We start from the raw sequence: 15,825 nt of genomic DNA, 5'->3' as shown, positions 1-15,825 counted from the left end.
AATCACGGATTTATGCCAAAAAACTGGCTCTCAGTGCTTGTCTGCCAACCTTGGCCAGTGTTCTGCATCCAGACAGAATTTCCACAACACCCCCTATATAGCAAAGCAGGTAACAGGGCCATAAACCTACTTTTCCAACGTTCACAATTCTCTTTGTAGTTATAAATGTATATATATTTACTAAGAGTCTTAACTGTGTAGATTATTGAGTGTTCAATTTTTCAAGCAGTGAGATCACAGAAATGGTCAGTAGCAAGCTATGAGGCCCTCCCCAGATGTATCCTTTTCCTTTCTGGAAAATACTGCAATGTAATTCTAGCAAAAATCATGGCCAACAAGCTACAACACATGGTGTGGATTTTATAATCCCATAGACCTAGGAACCAACCTCATTGTTGTAACTTTGAACACATTAACCTAAATCTTGGCTCCCTCAACAGTAAAGAAATGAACATGGCAGTTTGTGAAGAGATTAAGGTTTAAATGAGATAATGTCAATTTCCTAGCTGTGCTCTGCCCATTAAAAAAGGGTTTGAAGTATATCCTTCCATATAATTACTTCACTTGGCAGATTTTGCTGGTTTTGAAATGTATATATTTTTGAGAGCCCAAGAAAAAGGAATGAATCTTAATCACATTTCATCTCCAGTATTTACCAATATCTATAATACAGCTGATGATTAATATATATTTGTTAAAAAATGGGAGGATGCTTCACACTTTTAGAAGAATGATTACTTCGTTTCTGAGACAGGGTAAATCCCTGCTACAAGAAGTGGTGAGGAAATATGGGTATATTGGTTAATTAAATAATCTGACTAAAGAAGTTATCAGGTAGGAGACACACTGTTGAAATTTTCAAAGTTTTCATTCTTTTACATAGTCTTTTGATTATAAAGTCCTTACTGGGTACCTGCTATGGGCAAGGCAATTTTGGAAATCCAGTGTCAGTCATGACCTTATGTTTTATAAAATTTATAGTTTAAATCAGAGACGAATATAATTCTGTATTTAATAATTGTTGTAATGGAGGAATGTACAAAATGCAATGGGTGCTTAGAGAGCTAAACACCTAACTCTACTTGGGAGGAGTGAGCAAAGGCTCCATGGCTTCTAAACTTGATGAGTCTGAGGCTTTGCAGGCAAAGGGAGAAAGCAAAGGCATGGAGGCATAATACGGCACATCAGATACTAAATATTATTTGTAGTTCAGTGTAGCTGCAGTGTGAATTGGAGAAGGAAACTGTACGAAAGAGAGTAGCAGTAACAGATGACTCTGAACAGTTCAAAGACCAGTTCAAGAAGGGCCACAGATGTCATGAGAAGTATACATTTTTGTTCAGGGGGATTTTGATTAGTGGAACTACATGATCATATTTCCATGTCACAAAGCTCATTACAACGAAAGTGTGGAAAAGGAAATGGAGACTAGAGGCTTTTATAATAGCATATATGAGAAACTGAGGGCTTTAGATCATGGAGATGGCTATGAGATTATAATCTGTAAACAGAATCAATCGAATTTTATGATTGGTTTGCTAAGGCAAGATAAAGGCGAGAATCTAATGAGTTTCAAATGCCTGGCTTAGGTAGTTAGATGTGGCTAATAGTTTGGACAGATTGAGCTCTTTGAGAATGTTTATTTCAATTAATGGTTTAATTAAACAGCCTGGTTTAAATACTGATTTATCCATCCCCGGCACTATCAGAGGGTACTTCCAGAATTTCTGTATTGGAGGGGCTTACAGGCGAGTCTGGTGGGAAGAGCAGGTTACTAGGGAGCTAATCTTGTAGCTGCATCTGCAAGATACACAAGGTTCAAAACATAAATTGTCTGATGGGGCTGCTGAATGCAGGGCCAAAGTCCACTCCTACCAAGCCACCCTATGGAGTCACACCAGACTCATAATTACCTTTATTTGATTGGTTTTTACTTAATGTCCTACAATCATACCATATTTACACCATTAGTAAGTAATGCCATTCATGATTACACACATATTTGGTACTCTGAAATGAGAATTTAGGCCTGACACATTTCTCTTATATTTTTAAATTTATAATTCAATATAGATCTAGTATATTGTGAAAAGATACTGAAAAATTCTCCCAGTATGATATGGAGAGTTCCAAAGTCAAACAAGGAGTCAAATCTTAAATCTCAACCTCTTTAAGCCTCTTCCTTCTTCAGGAAAATGGGAATAATTTGGCATTGTTGTGAAGAATGAGACATGTGAAAGTAAATATCAAAATATTTGATGTTCAATACATATTGAAACTGTGTATTCATATTCAATACATATTTGTGCAATACATTTTTAGATGAGTTACACATATAAATTATGTGTATATATATATATACCAATTCCATAGGTAAAGACATAAAATAGATATATGTATACATACACATATATATGATTTACATATGTAATATGCAGTTTATAAATAGCCTTGGGAACACTAATATTTGGTCAGTTAATTTATAAGTGCTCCGTTACAGTACATAAATGCTTTCAAGTTACAAATATTTCTAGGTCTTTGGGTAAAGACATGGTGGGTATTTTTAATGTCTTAATTTGGGAACCGGGGAGCTTAAATTGGACTGAGTTTTCTTCCCACTGGCTTTTCTTTCAAATAACTAATCTTAAGAAATAAAATATCCAAAAAACTATTGGACGTGGAACACTTTAAAAGGAGGCTTTACTACCAGTGAGTGAGAGAGACTGTTATAGAATCTCTGCACTTAGCTACTGGAGGAACAAGCAGTGGGATGTACACTTCCCTAGATTCTAGAACATATTCTAGTTACTCTGACCCCTTACACTGCATTTTGTTCATCTACAAAGTGAAAAGCTATCATTAATTCTCAAACTGAGCTGCAAAGCAGAAATCATCAGGACTGCTTTTATAAACAGAAATTCTTATACATCATTCCAGATTTAATGAGTAAGAACTTTAGGGATGGCTTCCAGAAATCTGTATTTATAATTTCCAAGGTAATTCTGATAATCACCCCAGGTTTATTTAGGACCCACCAACCTGAACACTTACTATAGACACTGTAACTTGAATTTTTTTCCAAATGGACTGGCATTTGGAAATATATATTCATTTCTAAGACCTATAGCCATTAATCATTTTTGTCTTTTTTTTGTTTTTTGTTTTGGCTACATTTGTTATATACTGGCTCAACAGGTGTGGTAATTAAACACTAATAATAAGAGTAGACAATATGGTTTATGGTATAAGAAAATGTATTTTCACAAGAGTACCAATAAAGCATTTAAGCTAAATACAACACTTCAAAACATTCTGCACAAAGAAGTTACAGATCACATTTATTTAATAACAAAACGTCTAGTTCTTTAAGAAAATATTTTTAAGACCCTACTGCAATACAATTTTCCAACCAAAGAACAAAAATATTAAACAAATTATGGTAGAAGACATCATAAAACTTATTAATATAACAAATTAGGCAGAATTTTGTGCTAGCAACAGAATGGGGGAAATCTAAATAAAACAAAAAAATGCAGAAAACTGGGTATAAATTTCTGGTTAACTGAGGCTTAATGTTGTTAAAGACCAGGAGTCTTTAAGCGTCAGACTGTTTATAAAAATAAAAAATTCCCCAAACACTAGCAACATACTACCTCAGCACAATTTTTTTTCCCTTTACAATTCAGAATCCTGCTGTTCATTTGTCAAATATATGAACAATATCTAGTTACTTCCTTAAACTTAACCAATATTACTCTTCGGATACTGATTCTGTTGCATTATTTTTTTCCCAATGAACCTAGAGCCTATGCACACTTGGATAAAAATTGGTCTTAGAAATACTTTATTCATGAATAATTCTACACATATTCATTGAAGGCCTACATTTTCAGGCCTAGAAAGAGCAAGACAGACACCAGGCCTGCCTCCAGAGCTTACCATCCAGAATACAGCAAGTCAAGCACTGGTTTTCAATCACTACGAGCCTTCGTTTCGCCTTCCAAGATGTGCAGATACTGATGTCCTCTCTAAGGGCAAACCAAATCTTCCCTTATGCGTATCATTCTTTAGGTTCTCTACGGGGAATTCTGAAATCTGTATGTTGACAAGGCCTAGGCTTTGCTTTCTCTGATTGCCTTCTGCTCCTTATAGCAATGTCAAGTATTTTATTTTCCTTGCAGTTCTTCCCAACATGGCCTCTGCAGTTCTGTCTACCCAGTTTGGCCTTTTCTGTGACACTCGTTACAGCTTTCTGCTCCCCTTTTCATTTCTTTCCTTCTTACTAGAAGCCTGGTCATCTGGGCTTCCCCATCTTCCTTTCCGAGCTTCTTATTCACTCCAGTAACTAATCTTCACACTTCCTTAAATGTTGGGTCTTCAGTAAGTAGAATTAGTGAGCATTTCAATTAGCATCTCCTTGAGGTCTGTTGTGAATGTCAGATCCTCTTTACGATAATACTTTCTCCCTGGACACTATTTAGATATATTATCCTCAAAAAGATGGCTTCTTGAGGATTCCTGTTTTAAAGGTTTTTTTAAAAAAAGAGATCAATAAAGGAATGCATAATTCAGCAACTGATGCTTCTATTTTAGTCTCAATTAAACTCTTTGGCGTGGGATACCAACGTTACACGTAAGGGGCTAGATCGAAAATCCAATTTTTGGCTCTTTGATTTTTAAATTAAAATTTATAAGAACTCAAGAAGTCTGAAGCTTCAAAACAAGCTAAATGATAAAAAGATAGTTATTCATTGATGTGATCCTTTATCATAAACGATATTAATGAAGAATTCAACTACTTTTGTGTCTGCAGGTCAGATGCTCTCAAGCAAACTGCCACGTATGGATTGATAATCTTTTTACATTATTAACTCAAAGACAAATAGGAAGATTCAGTAAATTTTAATTTTCCAAATGTTCTCAGAAAGAATGATCAGAAATATCCTCCAGTTATAAGACACAGTTGGATAATCCATTTACCCCCAATGAACTACCTGTGTGTACTGTGAGGTAGTAATGTGATCTTCTGTGGTGATGAGACCCTCAATGCAGAAGCCGCCCCTGTTCATGTGAAGAGTGTGAATAACAAGAAGGGACAGACAGTCACCTTTCATGACTTCATCAACTACTGGTGTCTTCATAGGATTTCAAATGCCTGATTCCAATTTTACAACAATAACAATACCAATATTTATTCTGGAAGGGGATTTTATGTTCCAAGCAGCAGATATTAACAACTTCCAACACGATCTCTAGGAATTATTCGCAGTTCTGAACCATGCTTTAGAAAAACATTTCCTATACAAACAAACAAAACAAAAAGTTAGGTATTTAAAAAATGACACACTATCTTAACATTTCAACAATTATTATGTAAAAGAAACAAAGGAGTGTCAAGTAGGTACAAAGCTCAAAGATCATTAGAACCCCAGTCCAGGCTTAAGTCTTGTGCCTACCCCTCACATCTTCACAACCCAACAAATGTTTGAAAACTTTAAAGAAGAACACTACCCAAAGAACTACTACCAAAACCAATCATCAAATAAAACATAAGGTAATTTAACCATCAATAGTCACTTTAATATACAATAAAATACCGAGGGGCAGGAAAAATAATAAATCTAAATCTACCCCAAGTGACAGAAGTTTAGAAACCCTGACCTACTTTGGGTCTGCGTTGCCTGCTGAGATTTTCTTCACACCTCGTGATGCCCACAATTCAATTTTATAGGGTAATCCAACAGGCAACATGTCAGAGTAAGCAGTAATTCAAATTAATATAACTACCAAGCATTTCTAGAGTAGGAAAAGCAAAACCTTTAAACCTAAGTTTAAAGGCATCTATACAACAAAATGCCTTATGATTCTCAAAAAATAGCCTCAAGACTGAGGTTACATTGTATTAAATCATGCTTAGGGAAGGTACATCTAACACAAATATACAACTGCCTGTTTAAAAGTTTACTTTTACCCTTCCTGCTTGTTAGGACATCAATATTTAGCACTGTATAATGTTAACAGCTTGAAACTCTGAGTGTAGACTAGGCCCCGTGAAATTTAAATGACTGTACTTCTTTAAAATAATAATAGCCAGCACTTATTGAATGCTTACTATAAATAATGCAAACTTTTAAGCACTTTACATGTACTACCTCACAACTACCTTATGACGTAGTTCAAAATCATTATTCCCATAAGAGCACAATCTTCAGACTTTTTGTTACATGTATCAAATACCTTTAAAGCTTCTTGGTCAGGTTTTCTCTTTCTTGTAGCCAAAAGCATACATAACTGATACATAGAAAGAAACAAAGTACTTACACACATAGGTAAAGACTGCTATACAATCCCTAAAAATCAACTATTACCTTGGTTAAATCCTATCAAGTCTAATTAGAATGAATTAAACATTCAGTATCAATTGATAAATGTAGCCTCACCACACCTCCATGGATTTCAGATAGATACTCACCAGCCGTCTGTGCAGGATTTATTCCTATTCCATCTAGAAAATAAGTTGTAAAATCATCTAAGTTATTTCTAAAGCTAAAAGGCTTTAATAGTAACAAGAAGAACTGTGCCAAAAAAGTGCTGCTGTGTACACAGGCATAAGCCAAACAGTTGTACTGAGAACACGAATGACAATCTGTCAGGTGAGTTATCTGTTGAAATCTCTCACTATTATGTATTCACACATATTGCTGGATTAGACAAGAACATCTGTCAACACAATGATCCTGGTAAGTTTTACAAAGAAGATAGTTTTTTATACTATTTTGCCACATCCAGTGAAAAATAAAGCCAAAACACCTTAGGTATGTCATTAATCATTTAATATTGCTCTGAGGCATCAAATCCTAAGGCTGGAGAGCCCACGTAGTGATGTAAGTTCCACCGACACTTGACAAAAGTTTACAAAGCACTTTCCCAATAGCTATTCATTTGTGAATTTAGAACTTTCCAGAAGAGTAAGATAGTTTTCATCTAAACACAGTCACACTTCAATGTGACAGCATGCAGCATGTTTCAGAATGAGAAATTCCGTCATATCTAAACTAAATCATACTACTTACTGCACATTAAAGCCACCTTCTTGGGCTTCCCTGGTGGTGCAGTGGTTAAGAATCTGCCTGCCAATGCAGGGGACACAGGTTCGAGCCCTGGTCCGGGAAGATCCCACATGCAACGGAGCAACTAAGCCCGCGCACCACAACTACTGAGCCTGCGAGCCACAACTGCTGAAGCCCGTGTGCCTAGAGCCCATGCTCCGCAACAAGAAAAGCCACCCCAATGAGAAGCCTGCGCACCACAATGAAGAGTAGCCCCTGCTCACTGCAACTAGAGAAAGCCCGCGCGCAGCAGCAAAGATCCAACGTAGCCAAAAATAAATAAATAAAATAAATAAAACATTAAAAAAAAGCTACCTTCTTTTAGTCTATCTTAACTAATCACGAACCACTCACCAGTACCTGTGAATATTACTTTGTATTCTTGAAAGATAATAAGCATTCCCTGCAACCTTTATTCCTCATCTTGTTTCAGCATTTTCTCATAGGGCTATTTCTATTAAACTTAATTATTAGTAGTATCCTAAGATATTCAGAATTTAATTTATATATCTAACTGGATAAAATCCTCATTATTGCAGTCTATAAGAAATTGTTTATCAGGAAAGCAATAACAAGGTATAGCAAAGGTACATTCCTGCTTAGCTTCCTATATTCTAAAGGCATTTACCAATATAACTTATTTAAAAAAACCCCAAAACCCCTTTTAAAATAAAATGACAAGTTATTTTAAATAATAATTTGTTATGAAGTTATAAGGACACAAGCTATTATAAAGCGCTGTACTATATAACAAAAGCACAAAAAAACTGAAAAGAGACAAGTATGAACAATAACCTTGACTTAGTGTTTACAATTAAGTATATCATTTATTTTGATATATGTTTTAGCCTTTTATACTTAAGTCGATTTTAACTAATTTGGTTTCTTTAACTCAAAGTTAATACATAGTTTTAAAATGAATTCTTACCATTGGTAATAATTGCACTTGTTGCTGCAGGAACTTTAAACTAAAAGGGAGTAAAAGACAAAAAATACGTACATACATATAATGTTAACTATGAAAGATGGCTAGCAAGGATGGGGTACATATAATCAACTCTATAATTCTAAAATGTGATTTATCTTTTAGGATAAGTAACATCATCAAAGAATACTGTAACTTGCTTTATCTTTAAAGGACAACACTGTTCTCTAAATACCGCATTTCATTGTATCTAGGACACCACACATTGTAAAATGCATCTTTTTTATGCACTACAAAAAAAGAAAAACACTGTCAAGGAATCTATGGCCCAATGTTTACTCTTTCAGACTTAGATATGATTTACTTTTGTCATATATAATGCTCAGACATAAGCAAAAATAAAAGCAAAGCAACCGCTTAGAATATCCCTCCAATTTCTTTGTGGAAATAGTAAGTTCAAACAAATGCTCTCTTGTGTTTAATGGGAGGCCAACCAAGGCTCATATTCCTTCCTCAAGTTCTCCTTAAATGATTTGCTGACTTAAATCTCGTGGGATTGCAACAGTCCAATTATGCCACCAGGAGATACCTCTAAGTACAAGTAGGTGATGTCAGCTAGACAATTATGTGACTGCCACATGGCCAAGCATGACAGGAAGACTCCACTGAGATGTAAAAAGAAGAGCTTTCTCAATCAATGAAATGTGGTATGGAACTTATTAGTAGCTAAAAGGTAGAATGCTCCTCTTAATGCTCCAGAGACCAGTATTTGTCAAAGTGTGTTCATGTCCTCATAGTTCATTCTTCCAACAAATATTAATTAAGCACTTCTATGTCATGGACTAACTTTATAAATATTACAGTTGAGTTTTGTGATTAAATAAGTTTGGAAAACATTAGGTTAAACTACTAGTCTTTTCAAAATCCTTTAATATGAGGCTAATATAGTTTATTTAACTCCAGGCAAAAAAATAGTCAATAATGTGTTTCCCATACTTTTGGGCCACTGATCCCAGTTTTTAATGTTTTTTTTTTTTTTTTTTTTTGGTGGTTCTGGTGGTCTGGGGAAAACACTCTCTCCGGGAAATGCTGCTCTCGGTATTTATAGTGGTCACGTATCATAGTTGAGAAAAACAACTAAAAGCTTATTTTAATTTATGAATTGAACAGCCAAGTTTTAAAATAAGAACTTAACTATGCATAAGAACAATTACTTGTTACAGGCTTATGTACCTAAAAAGCAAATAATTTTACCGTTCATATGGCACATTCTTAAGCGTAAATGTCCTTTTAAAGTTTTAAAATTTTTAAATAAACCTAATTTAAAGTAACTTCAAAATGCACTTTAATAAATTTAAAAATACTTCAAAAGTTTTTATAGAGGCTGTATTACTTATTAAAATTTTATCCAATACCTAAATTAATTATAGGCAATTTCAGATTTCTAAAACTTGAATATGACAAAGTTTCTATTTGTTATGCTTAGTTATGTCCATTTTAAGATAAGCTATGCGTTTTCTTAGGGGTAACATATTTTGTGACATTAAAAATCAAAAGCAACTGCAGACATAATTTCTTCCTTTTCCAGCACGTAGCAGTGATGGTTAAACTGACATCTGGGGAAGCATTAGCAGTGATGTACATACAGTAACTACCACTTCTTTCTACAGTACTGACAAGTTTTTTCCCAGATGCAAAGTGCACTTTATGTTCCTCAGTTGTCATTCATTTCTATCTCATATCCCATATGTCTTATAATTTAGGATGTTAAGAGGCTCTTTCAGGCTTTGACAGCTCATTCTTTAGTTAAATTAATTCCCAGTCATATGCTGGGGGATTTTATTTTTTATTAAGAGAATTTTACTAGGGATTTATATCCATAGACTTCTGGTTTCTTAAGTCAAATCTTATCCTTACTCAAAGAGTCTACAATGTCATCTTGTGAAAGGCCTTCTCACTGCTGCCTTAAAGCTATATCCTTTCTAAGTGTGTAACACTCGTGACTCACTATAATTAAAAGGTACACTAAAACCTTGATCAATACATGTGGTTGTGTGAAGTTTGTTCATTTTCTGTTGCACATCTGTTAGGATTTTCACAAGCTTTACTAGAAGACCCAGATCACAACAATGCCTTTGCCTTGTAAAAGGACACCCTATAAAATAATTACAAATTTTAATAATAAATATTAATTATAGCTTGAAGAGATCTACTTCTTAAATTGGAATCTGTGGAACCTGCTAGGCCACAAACCAGGAGTATTTCAACCAAGTGATCTGTGTAGCAAAAAGTAATGATGCTGGGTTCAGATTTGTTCCCCACCTCTTTTTAGTTATTCTTTCTGCATGAAGGATAGATCCAAACTGACAATAAAGCAAGTGATACCACTTTTCAGTTTAACTCTGAACGAGTGATGAGCGATGGCGGTGGTCCCTGACAATAGTCTATAAGGAGCCGGAAGCACTGAAGGGCTGGCTGATTTTCCATTAATCCCTTAAGTACAGGGCCGGACTATGGATTAAGCCGGTTTCTTATTTATTTAATTACTGAATTTTTTTCTGTGACTGTAAACTTGTAAGATTTCGAACGAAATATTCTGAGTTGGGTTACTCTGTACCTGCACTGCACCTTTAACTTCACAAAATTTTAGTAAATGCTATTATATTTTTACACAAAATCACTTAATCAGGTAGGAAGGGTAGGCATTAACTATTCCCATTTTACACATTAAGAAATTTAAGGAAGAAATTCGTGGGCTGGCCCCACGTCAAACAGATAATTAATGACACAGTTAAAAGAGGAATGCTAAGTCTCCTAAATCACATTTTCAGGTCACTTCCACCAGACAAAGTTTCTCTTCTTATTGTCGAGTCCAAACAGTTACTTTACAGATGCCTCTGATAAAAAATTCTGATGAAAAATTTTATTTCTTAAAAACAGAAACCCAAACGTATCTTTAAAAACACTTTTAAAAACAATAAATTTTACTGACAGTCCACATGCTTTATAGAGAAAATTTGAAAAATAAGATAAATATATAATAAAATTGTACTTCTAGAATCAAACCTAGTAAAAACACAGGCATACAGATTACAGTGTGATATAATGTTTTTTTAAAAAATTGACATATCATCACTATCTTTTCAATTTCAATAAAAATTGTCCTTATAATTTTCAATGGTTACATTAAATAGATGTGTCAATTTGTTTAAGTCATTCTTTTATAGGTGAGTCTCAACTTTCACTCTACTATTATCCATAAGTGAGGCTTAACTTTTTGACAGCGTAAACCTAGTAATGAACCCATGTGGCAGTGGTGGGTCAAGATGCATGCAGATTTTTGAGACACACCACTAAACTGCACTCTCTACAGGTTGTTCCAATTTCTATACTTACTTCTTCTGCTGCAAACTTTAAGACTGCTGTAAAAGGTGTACTTTCAGGAACACTGAGTCTGCAAGAATTAAAAAGAATCTTTTAAAAGGCTGAGTTTTTTTTTTAGGTCCTTTGTTACTTATTTCGGCTACTGACAAAGCTGTCTTTTGAGTCTGAGGTTGGCTATTATGATTGCATACTATGCTCATTAACTCTACCAAAAAAGAAAGCAATTATTAGCCTTATTGCTGAGATGGTGCCCTCAGCTCCATGTGAAAATGAATAACCTACATAGGTGTGGATTTGTACATGCTTCATACTTTGATACAAAGAGGTCTAGCGTGTAGGTTGCTTCTTGTTTCTAGAGATGGATTTCAAAAAGCTGAATCTCTCCTCAGTCTTCAGTACACTTTGCCGCCTCCAGTTCATCCCATGCAAGAATGCGATCATTTTCATTAGAAGAAGAGGCTACCTGGGAGGCATCATCAGATCGTAAGTCTTTTCACGAAGCTTTCTGTGAAGTTTCAATCATCAAGTCTAAAATAGTAGTCCAAGTTGATGAAAATGAGTATGTTTACTATGGCAAAATGTTAAGTGATTTTCCACCTTTATGTCATTTGAAAATGGGCTCACTCAATACAAACATTTCAGAGAGTGACGTGTGATTTTGTTAACTGACCTGTACAGTGGCAAGTATATTAAAGAGCGCCAATAAACAGTCAATCCGCATCAATTTCCCAACTTAAACACTCAAAAATAATTGACATTATACCTTAAGGAAGCACTCAAAGACACAGAAATAACTTAAATAAGATAAATAAGAGTCCCAATGTAAAATAAATTACAATGATTAAAGATCAAATCCTCTTTCAAAGTAGGGAAAGCTAACATTTCTCTTTGAAACTTCTCTATTTGTCACCACTGTATTGCTCTCTAACGACTTAATACCAACTACTACTATGTAGCACCCTCAGGTATATGTACCATCCCCTCACTTAGTCTACAGATCTAGTGCTGAATATAAAAATCATTATATCTGACACAGCACATTACAGTGACTTTCAGTAAGGAAAGTGTTAATAGATTTCTCAGCTGCCCGAGTCCACTCCCCCCGAATACTGCTGAAGAGTGAAAAGAGATGTCATTTTTTCCCCTTTCCTTTTTTATATGGAATAAAAAGAGAGAAAAAAAAAATTCTAAAGGATAGCCATTTGATTAAAAAGTATCTAATAAACTGGCAATGTAAAAGTTTACAAAGCTGGGAACAGTACTTTGCAAGTATTTCTGTAGTTTATTTATAGTTTAGAACCTGAGACTCACTGTCCTAAAACTCTAGAGAACTTCTAAAAGTTTGCAGTTTCAATTCACTTTTGGACTAAAGACTGGAAGTGTCCTTGTATCATATAATTAAATGCCATGTTGATATTCATTAACATAAGTTTCTATCTGCATATTAAATTGGTGAGACTGTCCAAAGAAAATCCAATAAAACAGAAAATAAAAACATATTTTAGTGCATGTTCTAATTGGCAGAAAATTGCAGAGGGACTGGGAGTTACTGCAACTCTAGAAACCTTACCTAGATTTGAAGCTCTTGTGTTTGCCTGTCACATCATTTTGTAAAACTTACGCTTACATTATATTGGTGTTTTCAAAAAATAGGAACTATCCTGCATATTAAAATGAACTTTTAAAGTAAATTACTGGCAAAATTTGTTTTTTTAAATAAATATTTCACATAAACAGAACTATGGCATAACTTGACAAGTGTTATTATAAAGAATAAAAACAAAGTTTCTATAGGACACTAGGGAAGGGTGAAATGAACTCCCTAGATCATCACAGAAATTGTCTCAGAGGTGAAATTTTGATCATTAAAGGATGTTGTCAGGAAGTGGTAGTCACGAAACTACATTAGAAGCACACAAGAGAACGTGTGCCAGACAGGGAGGATCCAAAACGACTTGCTTGTCAATTTGGGAACAGGATGGCTGAAACTTTGATTAAGTGATGGTGGTGGTGAGTAGCCGGGGGTGGGGTGAGGGGGAAGAGGTGGGGAGTAAGACTGGAAACACTGGAATTAGACTGAAAGAGTCAAAGGTGTTTTTTAACGCATCCTGTATATGAAAGAGAATGTTTGATCTCAACATTTCTATAACCAAGTAGCAATACCAACAGGGAATCTATCAACGAACAAAAAAACAAAACAAACAATAAAAACCCGGATATTCCCCCGAATAAATCCAGGACTGAAACATCTTTCTTAGAATTCAACTAGTAGCAACTCAAGGAACATTTCTCTATCGAAGTATGTATTTACCTGCCTGACAAGTGAAAAGTGGCCTTAAAAAGTTAAAGCATGTTTTCCCACAAATCTCAGAGCTGCTTTTACTAGTACTCAAATACTAGATACCATTACTTTGAATAGGAAACATAACATACTTACCCTGACACACCCATACATGTGTTATGTCTATTTTATATACACACACCCATACAAAAATTATCCATACATACAACTATACACACACTGAACTAGAAGTGTGCTGCTAAATTCATTCAGTCAACACATACTGAGTGAACTGGTACCACGTTCCAGGCGCTCATAGATACCGATGCTGCTCTACTACTTCATCTTTCTCCCTCCCTCCTTCTTATTCTTTTTTTCTAGAGCCAACTTACACGTTGATGAAAACAATCCAATGTAAAGGGTAAAATTAAAGATGAGAGAGGGAGTAATCTCTCTTACTTTGTGAAGCCCAACTATCGAGTGAGTCACACTCAACGAGTATCAGGAGCCTGACTGTTCTAGTAACTTCGGAACCTGGACTGGGATGCTTTCCCTTACTTCCTCTAACAGCTGGTCAAAGTGGTGAAAGGCCTTCCTCATCACGAGCAGATTGAGACTGTTTTAAGGACGCCAGCAAATCACCAGAGCCCCGTCCACACGTCCTCCCGCTCCATCAGCCCCCAAAGAGAGAGCGCAAATCACCAGCAACGTTCCCAGCACACATACCCGCACAGCCCCGCGCCCGGGCAAGCTGACACTTATAGGATATCTCAGTTCGAGTGGGATGTGGGAAGCTCCGGGGAGGAAAGGAACGCGGACCGCTGGTGTGGAAGCTGCGGGGAAGGCTCATATCGCCCAGCCCATAGCGACCCCCCACCCCCCGCCCCGCGACCGAGCTACTCACACTTTGTACGGCAGCCGCGGGTCCGACGTCAGTGTGATCTTAAAGGAAACCTTCGACCTGTGGAAGAAAGCGGGAGAGTTAAGGTCGGGCAGCCGGACCGGGGACTGGGGCGGGTGGAAAGCAAACACTTACATGGTGCAGCCGGTCTGGACACAAACAGCACGCCAACTCTGTCCAGCAGCCCCACTTCCTCTACGGCGTCTAGCCCCACTCAGGCCCACGTCTCCTTCGGCACGCTGGGGTCCTCCAAGGTTGCTGTTGTCCAAGGCACTGCCTGAAAAATCGGGCCCAGATCCTCACGCTGGGCGGAGCCTACAAGTTACAGATAGCTACTGCTTTTGCATGTATATCTCTGAAACAAAATTGCAGATCGTTTGGAATGCATATTCTTCTAATTGCAGTTATTTTCTTCTGTATTTTCAGTCAGGCAGACAGGCACAGGCAGAGACAGCAGGACTCCAGGTCCCGGGTCGGAAGTAAGGGGCCTGGGAGGCGGGTGAAGAGCGGGGCGGTGGGCGGGGCCGGAGGCGGGCGCTCTTCCAAGTTGCCGAGGCAACCTGAGCGCGGAGAAGCTCGATTGATGCTCTAGAAGTTGGAATCCTCACCTAACTTTTTTTTTTTTTTTTTTTTTTTTTTGGCGGTACGCGGGCCCCTCACTGCTGCGGTCCCTCCCGTTGCGGAGCACAGGCTCAGCGGCCATAGCTCACGGGCCCAGCCGCTCCGCGGCATGCGCGATCCTCTCGGGCTGGGGCACGAACCCATGTCCCCTGAATCGACAGGCAGACTCTTAACCACTGCGCCACCAGGGAAGCCCCTCACCTAGCTTTAATATTAGTATTTTATGCCTGTCCAGCAACCTAATCATGTTATATCTTGTAGATTTCTCGTATTTTTTTTCTTTTACATTTTTAATTTCAACAGCTAAGGGACTTATCAAGCTGGTGAGAGAAAGACAAGATCCCTGCACTTGAGGAGTCCAGTTGAGAAGATTAATCCATGAACAGATTTCAATAGTTTGTTATGTGGGTCTAATAGGATTAAACCAGGGAACTAGGTTGCCTATCACCGGTCACATTTATTCAGCTTAATAAGAAATTTGAATCCTTTCTATGTGTCAGGCACTAAAGCTAAACGCTTGGTATGCCGGGAAGAGTAAGGTAGGTAGGTGCCAACCCTCTAGGATCTAATAGTCACAGGTTCTTATATAGTGAGGGAAGACGAC

General features: G+C 36.7%; 1 protein-coding gene across 2 annotated transcripts; it reads right to left on the bottom strand.

Moving 5' to 3' along the window:
- Window positions 1–3,244: 3,244 nt before the first annotated feature.
- Window positions 3,245–14,925, bottom strand: UFM1 (ubiquitin fold modifier 1). Of its 2 annotated transcripts, XR_014291679.1 has the most exons (7): window positions 14,736–14,925; window positions 14,604–14,660; window positions 11,431–11,488; window positions 8,038–8,077; window positions 6,473–6,505; window positions 5,108–5,298; window positions 3,245–4,518 (listed from the first exon to the last, which is right to left on the bottom strand). XR_014291679.1 is itself a non-coding variant. In XM_082601878.1 (6 exons), coding segments are annotated over exons 1-6 (258 nt in total). In that variant the 5' UTR covers window positions 14,738–14,924; the 3' UTR covers window positions 4,887–5,230. The 2 variants fall into 2 exon arrangements, 1 of the variants encoding a protein (XP_082458004.1); XM_082601878.1 differs by lacking the exon at window positions 3,245–4,518 and having other exon boundaries at window positions 4,887–5,298; window positions 14,736–14,924.
- Window positions 14,926–15,825: the final 900 nt, after the last annotated feature.

This window comes from Mesoplodon mirus (genome assembly GCF_964341445.2).
Source record: "Mesoplodon mirus genome assembly, chromosome: 17".
Lineage (NCBI taxonomy): Eukaryota > Metazoa > Chordata > Mammalia > Artiodactyla > Ziphiidae > Mesoplodon > Mesoplodon mirus.
The sequence above is the reverse complement of the archived record's forward strand: the minus strand, read 5'-3'. Positions and strand labels throughout refer to the sequence as shown.